This window comes from Equus przewalskii, chromosome 17 (genome assembly GCF_037783145.1).
Source record: "Equus przewalskii isolate Varuska chromosome 17, EquPr2, whole genome shotgun sequence".
Taxonomy (NCBI): Eukaryota; Metazoa; Chordata; class Mammalia; order Perissodactyla; family Equidae; genus Equus; species Equus przewalskii.
Genome location: NC_091847.1, coordinates 65,879,440 through 65,892,083, shown reverse-complemented (window position 1 = coordinate 65,892,083; position 12,644 = coordinate 65,879,440). Strand labels below are relative to the sequence as shown.

The 12,644-nt window shown below is 35.7% G+C and overlaps 1 protein-coding gene across 20 annotated transcripts in view; it reads right to left on the bottom strand.

Annotated features, from left to right (window-relative positions):
* PMS1 (PMS1 homolog 1, mismatch repair system component) overlaps window positions 1–12,644 on the bottom strand; it is a 96,902-nt gene that overhangs the window by 55,412 nt on the left and 28,846 nt on the right. For all 20 annotated transcript variants that reach the window (XM_070580430.1, XM_070580421.1, XM_070580433.1 and 17 more), the window contains 2 exons: window positions 11,730–11,912; window positions 2,364–2,466 (listed from right to left, as the gene is read on the bottom strand). In XM_070580430.1, coding sequence (XP_070436531.1) covers window positions 2,364–2,466; window positions 11,730–11,912 — 286 coding nt within the window. The remainder of the gene's footprint in view (window positions 1–2,363; window positions 2,467–11,729; window positions 11,913–12,644) is intronic.

Here is a 12,644-nt window from a genome sequence, read left to right as displayed (position 1 = left end):
ATCTATTGTTAAACACATAAGTCATTTTAAATGGCTACATTAATCCATAAAACCAATACCTACACCACGAAAAACCAGAATGGGAATCTCTAGTAAACTCTTTTTAAACATTTTGAAACCTGTTTTTTAAAGGAGCAACAAATTTTCCAATGCCTACAAAAGATTTTGTGGTAAGCTGTCTCTGCACCTACAGTCAGGCTGTCTACAGGTGTCATCCTATCAGACGATAAAGGAGTAACCGCTAAGCAAGGATGTTCACACCACAGCAGAAATTAATCTACAAGAACCCTAAATGCACAGGTATTAATTAGGATGGCTGAACTGCAGTTTTATCTTACACAGAAAACATTTAAATGGAAGCTGAATGACAGCTGGTGGTGAAATGTGAGTCTGTGATTCAATCACTCAAAAAACTATCAGCACAAAGGCAATATAAATGTAAAAGGCTTTTGGAAAGTGTTTGTGATTTCTATAAGTCCACTTAGAGCATTCTAAAACTAAGAGCTTGATTTTTTGTTGTTTTCCTAGCCAAACAACTATAATTAGGAGAAAAAAGTCAGTTACAAAAGAAATTACTAGTTTCACAACTACTGACCTTCCAAGTATGTTGTTTCTTAAGGTAAAAGGAATATGCTAAAGAAAATAAAGTTCATTTAATGCCTGTAGAAATTCCTTAATAAGCATACCTTGTCTCACTCACTAAAAGCAGAAGACTTAGGTAAGCAAGAAAAATCAATCAGCAAACGAGCAAATATCAGAAGGACTCTATATTTAAGGATCGTTACTTTATAGTTCTCAGGGAGATGAATATGGAAAAGCATGAGACATATGAGGGATGCAGAACCACTGGCCATCCAGATTAGACTGGCTACTACTAAGATAAAAATAAATACATTTAAGTTTGATAAGGTGACTCAATTACTTCAAAGTATTCTATGGGAAATCCACCCAAATATCTCCTAATGGTTTCCTAATTTGAACTCCTAAGAACTGGGGTCAGAGCATTCCTGGAGAGGGACCACATTTAAAAATGCCTTCTTTTTGTCTTAACCTTCAATACATAAAAAAGAAAAATAATCATAATCTATTATATTAATTAAAATATGCATAATATTATTATATATCAAATTAAACAGCTATTAGATGAACTCATTTTTATTAACTGAATAAATGAGAAAAATGTTAGTGTGTTTTCTTAGGAGCTCCTATTATTTTCTTTCCCCTATGTGGTTACCAAAATATTAATTCTTAACAGGCAAAAGTAATCAGTAAATAATTTGAGGATTTATAAAATAAGAGAAAGAATGAGAGAATCTGGTATCAGTATTAAGATAGGAGAAAATAAATTTCAATCAAGAAAGAGAGAAATCATTTGGGAAAAAATCCAATAATTTAACATTAAAACTGGAGGGAAGAAACCACAGAAAAAATACAGTACTTTGATAAATTACAATGAGGGACTACAAAATTAAAAATAAATTTATAGTACAAATTGGAGAAGAAGAGGGCAAACAACAACAAAACACAAGTCCCTTTTCAGATCTAATAATTCTTTTGAACATGACTCTAAAGAGGTCATACCTTGAATATTCTCTCAACTTTAAACATCCCATTAACAGAAGTTAGCAGTATGAAAAAGATTAAAGGAGATATGTGAAACTCAAGCCTGAAGAGATATTTTTTCCCTTGGAAGTAAACAGTAGAGGAACTTAAAAATATAAGACATCGATTAAAATACAATAAAATTACATAAGTGTATAAAACACTAAAAAACTAAATGACAAACAGCCACACTAATTAATATATTTATTTGCTTCAAATAATACAGAAAAGGAGGAAGTAGGTGAGAGTATTAGAGTGAAACAACATTAGCAACGAGTTAATAAAAATTGTTAAAACTGAGTGATGGCTACACTACTCCATCTACTTATGCATATGTTTGAAGTTTTCCACAAATAAATAGATTTCAAATTATTTATTTAATCATAATATCTTGATGCTATGGTTTATTACCATGATTACCAAATCAAAAATGTTTTACGTATTTCAATAAAATATTATCTGTCATACATAAAGACACTAGTGATCTAGCAATAGTAAAATAATTGCTCTTACAGTTTTTACAGAAGAGTAACTAATCCATGCTGTTGTCCAAAGTCTTCCACACAGTTCCTCTTGAGAACAACTCTAAGTATTTACGAGATTGATGGCTAAAGCAAAGGGTGAATGTTCACCTGCAAGTTAACTAGGCATTACTAGGACCGAGCCTGAAGCAATATATTTGAATTTAAGTAGTAACAATTTTTTTTAGATAAGCAATTAAGACAGAAAATGCAAAGAACGCCACAAAGCTACCCTCTTACCTTGACCAAGATGTGAAGGTTTTTGAGAAATTATGTGGCCACTACCATCTAAAACATACTGGGTGCTAAAATTATCAGCAGCCGTCCTTGTAATAATTGAGACCTAGAATAATAAAAAAAAAAACCTCTAATAAAATTATGATTTTTGAAATTGCAGTGGGCTCATTATCAAATTAGATTTAAAACAATCATTCTATATTTATTAAAGATTTTAAAAAGTTTTACTTGATAAGTTCTTATGACCACTTCTCTTGAAATATTCCTTAGAGTTACACTAATAAGCAATAGGCCAGCTTCTACTTTTTTTGTTGCAAATTACTGATTTGTGTTTTGAGTATTTCACTTTAATTTTAAGACACTTACACAAATCAGTATACCCGAAATCACTATTTTTATTATATGACTTACATCTGTAAAATCAAATACTTCAACTGTATTAAGGCAGCTTGCCATTAAGACTACTTCCATAAATTTTTTTTTGAGGAAGATTAGCCCTGAGCTAACATCTGCCGCCAATCCTCCTCTTTTTTGCTGAGGAAGACTGGTGCTGAGCTAACATCTGTGCTCATCTTCCTCTACATCATATGTGGGATGCCTACCACAGCATGGCTTGACATGTGGTGAGTAGGTCCACACCCAGGATCTGAACCCACGAACCCCGGGCCACTGGACTAGCCCCAAGACAATTCCCATAAATTTGCTGGTAAACTGAATAATCCTTTTGTAATGTAATCATTCCCTCCTTTACATTCTGTATAAAACGGCACGTATGTATTTCAAGTTAATGGTTCAAAAGAATAAAAAATATCAATCATACACATACATATCTATGGGTGATTTTTTCTTAAATCCAAGCTTTGAACTCATTGTTTAAACATAAATTTTTTATTAATTAAAAAAACCTTAGCATTAGAACACGTAAGTATAAGAAAGGATTTCATTCAACATGAAAATGTTTCCATAAAAATATAAAATTCGGAATGTCTGTACTCTGCGCTACCCTTACCCTCAGCTTTCTGTTTCCCTACCTCATGAGATTAGCAGGAGAATATAATAGCAAACCATACCATTGTCAGAAAATACCGGAGGTGAGGAGTGGGGATGCTGGCAAGGAAAGCAGGGTGGACTCAGAAAAAGGTAGCCTCCTCACACTTCTGGTGAGCAACGATGACCCAAAATTGGGAGCAACCTTTCTTGCCCATCCCTGGACTTAGCAGAGTTGACTATCTTAAAATCAACCTGCATCATTTAGGAAGAAGCTGCAAAGACCCAGCTCTACTGCTGGAACTCACCTGGGTCCAGTTGGGTCTACATTTGATGATTCTGTCACGCTGTCTTAACCATTCACTGATTTATTGTAGGCCATATGGCTCTATGGAAGATGCGGGTACCATGCAGAGAATACCAGAATCACCAAGAAAAAATATGGCTTCTCTAGCTCACAGTACTAGTAGAGTCTAGTAGATTCTCTGAGGGTGACATCCATAAAATCCTTTTTAGGGATATTGCCTCAACCTACTATTTCTGTGATAACTACTCCCCAAAAAAGCTGTACCTAAACCAAGTTGTGAGCCTCTGTATACTCTTAAGTGATTATTCTACTTCTTCCAAAAATATACTCTGTGGATCAAAAGTTGTATAATTTAAAAAGTTGGCTTGATAACTAACCTTAATCTTTCTACTACATCCCAACTCTGTTGTGTCAAATAGTGATTTCTTCTAGTAACGTTTGTACAAAACAAAGAGGACAGAAATTGCTAGAGATTTCCTTTCCTGTCTCTAATTTAATTACTCCATGATTGTCCCTTTAAAAACAATTCTACATTTAACCAACCACTTCTCCAAAATGCCAAGGTCAATTGAATTCTATTTCTATTCTCCAAAGAGCCAGCCACCTGACTTAAAGTTGGTGTCACTGAGCAAAGGCAGCCCTGGAACTCTGAGTTCTAGTACTAACTCTGCCAGCGATTTGCTCGATGGTCCTGAATAAATGATTACACTATCATCTTTAAGGGGAGGGTGATGATAAGATGAAGATGATGCTAATACTTTATAAGGTTACATGGATTTTTGCTGTAACTAGTTCAAAGCATTTTACAGATACTAACTTGTTCATTCTTTAAACACATTAGTGAACAGTAATACTGCAGCTTAGATGAACAAACTGAAGTGCTAAAAGGCAAAATAGGACCTTAGTGGTTACAGTGTAATATTTATGTTAAGTAAAAAAATATAGAACAACAATATTGTTTTCCAACACTAAAATTTTTTAAATTACAATGTATAGAGCTCCATGAAAATTTATTTAAATCGGAAATGCTTTGCAATTCACTGCTAAAGACAGTGAAGGATAACACGCATAAGCATGTTTCACAAATTCATGAAATACAGTGTGTTCCTCAGAGGAAGGAATTGTATTTCAAGAGCTCATTTCATCATATGACCCTGTGTCCTGGGCAGGAAACCTTTTTTTGGACCAGGCACAGGTTCAGAATGTTTTAGCTGTGCAGCAGCTAGCATTTGAACTTGCAGTACCTCCATCAGAAGCATCTCTAATACTGCAAATTATTACTGGTGCTTCCTACCAGAGACAGTGAGGAATTGTGACAGTGAGTGAGTCCAGTGTGTCAAGAGAAGAAACAGAACCTTAGAGGTTATATTAGCTATCAGTTATTAAAAACTGACTCTGGTCCAGTTACTGAGTTTCAAGAAATTATAATACTATTAGAAAGTTAAAATTACATAAAAGCATTTAAACTTCAGATAAGCACAATTTTTCTCAATGTTTTAGATAAAAAGTAAATTAAAAACTTAGGAAATATCCTAGAAATTCATACAAAAAATCTTCCCTTGACAAAAATTCATTTTAGATAATTATGTTAAAGGGATTTTTAATTGTTTCTTTTTTTTGCTAACTTTTAGATGAACACTTGGGCACAGAAACAAGAGTCTGAAAACTAACGGTCGTCAAGATTCAGCTGAAATATGGATATTGCCTGGATGACTGAACTGTCTTTTCCTTTCTGCGTATGAGTATGCCTGCCTGCCTGCACACAATTGAACACTTATATTAAGCACTCTGACTTCAGAACCTCCTCCCTGATACTCCACTGTGGGAGACTAGCAACAGGGAGATCTTGGCCCCCGCTTTTCTCCTCTCAACAGAGTTCTACCACCTGTGAGGAGACTGCATTTAGGAAGCAAGATATCCCAGCTGCTTCAAAAACTCCTGTGCTTAACCACATGGCTACAAGAGACAGAAGAAGTCCCCTACACTGGAGCAGGAGGCAGGGACCATCAGAATAATGCTGGGGGCTTGCCCCTATCCTTTTACAGTTATGCGAGCCCACAAATAAGACAATCTCAACTTCCATCTTCAAAATAGAATGAGCTAGTCATTCTGCCCACTTTAAGCCACAGAGGTTTAATGTAAAGTAAAACAACAATAAATCTACAGACCCCATACAATCTCATCACAAAATTATGTATAATGAACTTGACAGATCAAAATAATACCCAGTGCACTGTAATCACTGTAAAAATGTTGGATGAATGAATCAATAAACATGAGTATTATGCAGTAGATGGCTGGCAACTCTTCTAATTCTTCCCAGGAAAAAACAAGAGAAAAAAATAAACATATGCTATAGAAAAAAGACCTTTGGTGAGACTCAGAAGGAATTTACCTAGGAATGGTTGTTAAATTTTAGAAAGGATTTTCCCAAAATGTTGAGGAGTTTGCATGAACTTTGAAAGGTGAGGTGAAAAACCACTTGCTGAAAAGGGAATGGGCAAGCTGATGACATCATCACCTGTATGACACAGCCGCACACTACTTTCCACATTCAAGTCCGGGGTAAAAATAACATTCATCTGTATGGCACATGATAATATTCACAATACTCTAATATGTACTATTTCATTTGACCCTCAAATCATTATTCTCACTTTATAGACATTAAAAAAAAAAGACTCAGAAAGGTTAACCCATCTTATGGTCAAGTCTCATATTCAAACACTTGGGAATGAGAATTAGGCTCTGACTCCTCATTCAAAGTTTGTTCTGATTCTAAGACAACAAAACCATTCTGTAATCTTCCTAAAACTAAGGTATAATTTAGTTTCTATTTAAAATCCAGTTCAAAAAACTTATGTAAGTTTCTTAAACATTTCTTTGAAAGGAGAAAGATAATTTCTAATATAATGTATAAAGAATAGCAACCTAAAGGGGCTGGCCCCGTGGCCGAGTGGTTAAGTTCGCGCGCTCCGCTGCAGGCGGCCCAGTGTTTCGTTGGTTCGAATCCTGGGCGCGGACATGGCACTGCTCATCAGACCACGCTGAGGCAGCGTCCCACATACCACAACTAGAAGAACCCACAACGAAGAATATACAACTATGTACCGGGGGGCTTTGGGGAGAAAAAGGAAATAATAAAAGAAAATCTTTAAAAAAAATAGCAACCTAAAAAGAAACAAAACATTTTATTATGGGTATTTTATTATGTGATAGGAACAATATATACGGTCTTCAGAAAAAATTTTATGAACAGGTCAAAACAGGATTTTCACTATTTCTAGCTCATTCTAGTCAGTATGCTTAGTAATCAGCATGAGGAATTTAACATCAAAGAACGACAAATATCCCGAAATTACTGCTCTACAAATAATAAATTTCAAGAGAAGTTATGCTTGATGATATGATTTAAAAAAAAAAAAAAGCCATATCGGTCAATTTGTGTCAGTCACTGATACATTCATCACAGATTATGGAGGCAGAAATTTATTTTTAAATATCAATAGGATACTTTGTAGATATGAAAAGAATGTTTTACTCCTTTGGAGTGTTTAATTCTAAGACTGGAAGTCATTTTATAATTGACAAATTAGGAAACTGCCCATTCTTTTAAAGTATATAAATAAAGAATATAGAATAGATATATTTTAAATTTCTCCAGCTAATTCTGCTGAAAGTCTACTTAATTTTTTTCTTTTTATAACTAAAATTATTAACATCTTTAAATAATCTAACAAAAATTTATTTCAGCAATTGGAGTTTTGGGTGACGGCTGTTTCAATAGTGTGACAAAACTATATCCCAATTACACATCATCACTATACTAAGCCTGAGATGGTTTACATCTCTATGACTTTAAAATTGTCTGCATCAGTTAGTTTGGCAGATAAAATAGCCAAATCATTAATTTTTATTATGTAACGGCAATCTCCATCCAGAGTTTTCAAAATAAACTGGAGCCTTTAAAATAAATATGCACCTTCTATTCTACATGAAAGCTCAATTCTTTCTGAAAGGTGAAGAATATTCAGTAAGCTTCAAAAGTGAAGCTTTTCCCCCTCAAAACATTCCTTAAGTCTTCCTGAATAACAATAATATTTATTTTTAAATGTAATTGACCTTAACAAGCATATATGACTTTCTGTATTTCTGAAATACTATTCAGAAATCTTCCCACGTAAGTTTCAACTTGACTACTGCTTGATAACCTATTAAGCTTACCACTGCAGGCCTGAGTATGTTTACTGTTTTAATGAGGTCCTTTTAAATTATAAATCTCTCTCTAACCATACTAGTAAGAAGGCACTAACTTACTGTGAAGAACTCAGTACTGGGAGGCATGAAATTGGAACTGAATTCTTGGCTTTACCATGGACATACTATGTGTCCCTAAATAGGTCACAATTTTCACATTCCATTTACTTCACTGTGCACAGTTCCTCTGAAGTAAACTACTTAGCACAGCACTTGCATACAGTAGACAGTGAAATATTAGCTGACTGATTATTCGACTGTGTTTTGAAGCTGGAGTGAGAAGACTTGGCATTTGGCTTCACAAGACCTCAGTTTCCTCATCAGTAACATGAGACTGAGCCTTAGAAGACCTAGTGCAGGGTGTGGCTTACCCATGAAGCAGACTCAGGCAAAGACTAGTGAGCAGGATATTTATTGGGGAGTGCTGCTGGGATGGTCACTTGTGAGGGCAGGGCAGAAAGAGAAGTGGGGCTGTGCCACAGTTACAAGGGGGGACAGCCTGGAGCAGACAAAGCATAGCAGAGTTGCTCTGAATTGGAACAGAGACCTTACAACCCCTCGTCAACCAGCCATTGGATGCAGGTTGCCCTGGATGATGAGAGTAAGGTAACTCTCTTCAGCTGACGAAAGGGCAATCTCCAGAGGGAGACTCAGCTGTGAGTGTTCAGTCACCAATACTCTTGGCAGCTGGGGGAATGAGTGCTCAGTCCCCAAGTGGGGGATCTGGGCAGTGCACCAGGGTCCAATACTACTACCAGGGTCCCTTCCAGTTCTATACTTCCTTTGGCTTTCAGGCACAATCAAACCTAAATCATCAAACAATTTGTCTGTAACGAAATAATACTTACTGTAAGATTCCATTTAGAGCGAGTTCAAGAACAAGTGGAACTAATTTATGTTGATAGAGGTAAGAATAGCTATTACTTCTGACTGACTGGGACGGAGCATGAGAGAACCTCCCAGTACCCATGGGGAGGGGCATAAAGAACCTTCAGGGGTGCTGACAATAGTCCACATCTGGATCTGGAGTATACACATATAAAAGTTCATTGCGCTGTGTGTGTGTGCACACACACATATATCTATGTGCGATTTTCCCAGAGATTCATAAGACAGTACATAAAGCGCTGTTAATATTTTCTAAGATTGACAAATGACATTGCAGTTTAAATCAAAAATAACTTTTTTAAAGTTTATAGTTTCCTATTACTATTGTGATACTTTGTCATTTCTTTTACTCCTTTTGTAACTTTAATGAGCAAAATTCTTTTATGTATTTATACTGAAGGCATTCAAATGCCTCAAAAATGAAACAAAAGACAAAATGATAAACTTAGTTATCACGCAGGTTTAACTAATCAAATAAAGACACAGAGAGTACCACTGGACAAGGACTTGCAAAACTGCCATCTAAAATCAGAACTATAGTGAAGATTTGGATGAATCATATGGCTTATGTACAATATGTTTTAGAAGACTAAGTGTAGTGCTGCCACCTAGCAGACAAAGTTGATAATGACTAATTTCAGTTCTGAAAGGTTATACACATCTTAGAAAACATAGAAATGCCAAACTATATATTGTTCAAAAACACTGCCAAAATAAAGCTTAAAGATTTACCTGCCAAGTTTGGACAACAGCTAAAAAATAAAATACATTCTCTAACAAATTACATGATTTCTAAAATAGCCACTGAGAGGTCATATAATAGTACCAGTACTGGGGGCTTCGCAGGTTCCGATACACATCTCATCCCATGTTAAAAACAGACTCTACAAGAGCATAGGGCCATAGGTTCCCATATACAGTCCCTGGGGAGAAAGATGGGCAATGCCCCCTTGTACCCTCCAGTCACTCTTCCCTAAAATCTATTTGGAGACTCAGTGAACTCTAAATAAAGCAAGTGCTGAGAAAGGTAAGAGCAGCACAGAGTGTGCTAGTTTTTGCACAGAGGTTTTAAGCAAGTGCACTTAAGGAATGACAAGGTCTTTCCTCCTTTAGTGATGTCTGAACATCTAGATTCTAACAAGGAAGGGCTCCTAGTCCTCTGTGCTAAAACAGCAAAATCGCCCACTTGAAACTCCAGCTCCTCCTCAACCCACAATTTTTCGTTCTTGCTTAGGCATCACCTTACAGAGCCGCAAAGTCAAAGAGTAAATGAATACCAAGTTGGGACCCTATTCACAAAAAGAAGGAAAAACCCTACACTATGCCAGCACTCAGCAAAGGACCACAATAAGCCTGAAGAATGTATCATTGCTGGGGAGACTAGGCTACTAAATAGATGTCCAGAGACCAGATGAGGAGAGACTAACATGTCATGTCCCTGCCACTTTTCTGGGACAAAAGGTATAAAATCCTACCATTTTATTTATTGCATCTGAGCATTCTCACCTAATTAGAGTCTGCCACCCTAAGCACAAATGAAGGGTTATACGGCTACCGGGCAAACTTAGATAGCTAAAGAGACCCTCACAATTACCATGTCACTCACTAGGACACAGATACTATCACACTATAATACAGAGCTTAACACACACAGAGAAATAGAACAGCACAAAGAAACTAGTATGGAGTCATGGGATAAAACATAACTGAAATAGATGGAAATGAAGAGATCAAGGTTCTAGATGAGCTTTGCCACAAACTAGTTATATAATGTAGGGCAGAGGCAGTGAAGTATAATTGATACTACACGATAGAGTGGGTCAGGCACTGAACTCAGGGGTTTAGACATTAAAAGCACCAAAAAAGCAGTCAAGAGAGCAAAGTTCTAGGACCCAATCAGCCTCTAACTAGCTAGAGGGTAGGCCAAGTCAATTTGCATCTCTAGAGCACAATCTAATAATCTGTACTGACTAGAGTGGTATTTCCAAAGTTGTTGCACAAAACAAGAAAAAAACAGTGATATGTTTCTCAATAAAAGGGTTTCATAGTCAAGTAGGTGCAGAAAATGAACCTACTATAAACCACCAACCTTAGAGATTCACAACATACTTTAGTAAAGGCTCTGAAAAGTGCTTATAGGTAAGATATCTGTTTAATTTTATTTAAAACATTTTTTCCAAGACAATAGGCCACTAAACCACTATTTCGTCTTATAAACATTAACACTACAAAACACATTTTGCTGTTCCTCAAAAAATTAAACAGAATCACCTAGCAATTCTACCTCTGGGTATATACCTAAGAGAAATGAAAGCAGGGTTTCAAACAGACCTTTGTACACTCATATTCATAGCAGCATTATTCACAATAGCCAAACAGTGGAAACAATCCAAATATACCCAGATGTCGACAGGTGACTAGACAAACAAAATGTGGCTTATAGATAGAATGGAATATTATTCAGCCTTAAGAAGGGATGAAATCCTGATACACGTTACAACAAGTATGAACCTTGAAGACATTATGCTAAGTGAAATAAGTCAGACACAAAAGGACAAATATTGTATGATTCCGTTTAAATGACGTACTTAGAATAGTCAAATTCAGAGAGACAAAAAGCATAACAGTGGTTACCAGGGGATGGGGGGAAAGGAGAAGGGGGACTTATTATTTAATGGGTACCCAGTTTCAGTTTGGGATGACAAAAAAATTCTGGAGATGGATGGTGATGACGGCTGCACAACAATGTGAATGTACCTAATGCCACTCAAATGTACACTTACAACTGGTTAAAATGGTAAATTTTATGTTATGTATATTTACCACAAGAAAAACCCCACACTCTTTGCCAAATTCTGGGTTGGTTTTCTCTTAATTCTAACATTCTGTGATTATAAAATCACTAAAACAGTCTATATAAATTACCTTACCTCAGCGACACAACAAATTGAGCCCAAAGCTTCTCCACGAAAACCGTAAGTCGTCAAATTTTCAAGATCTTCATGACTGTTTATTTTTGAGGTGTAGTACTTTATTGCCATCACTGGTGCATCAATGGCTTTGATGCCCTCACCATTGTCTCGCACCTCAATTTTATCAAACCCAAAGTTCTCCTATAAAAAGTTAAAAAATACTTTTAGTATGTAATGGCTTTAAACTTACAATATTTAGAAACAGAAAGAAACACAAGTGAAATAATTTTGTCATCTATTTATCTTTTATGGAAACTTAACATTAAGAAAGCAAGAGTTGAATTTCTTAAGTCTACTCATTCCTAGTTATGGTACAACGGGGAAGTCCCTTGTTTTCCCTGGACTCAGATCCAAGCGTAAAATAAGGAACTTGGTCTGATCTTTAAGGTTCCCTTGAATTGTTTCAGTATCAATAGGTATTTATGTCTAAATTTATGTTTAAACGACTAAAAAAATTCTTCTAAATGATATATACCTTTGTATATATAATCTTGCAAACAAATAAAACAGGATACCATGAGCACCAAAACCACCACCTACTTCTTCCCACCAAGAGTCTAGCAGTTATCACTACTCATCCTGACTTTCAATAATTCCTCCCTTCAACTATTTACTGCTTTCACAAGAAATTTAAATATTTACTACATTATAACTCAAAATTTCTTTCTGCAACTAGTCACCTAACAGGCAACTGCTGAGAAAATACAACTAATTTGGCAATCTCAGTGAGTTTTTAACTTGGGAATCAAGGGAAAAAAACCAAACTTCAATTGATAGCTTAGTATTTGCAGTCTAATACTAAACATACACAAACATAATAAAAATAAAATCTAAATTCCTATAGGGATCACACTTTCTATGAATACTATATTC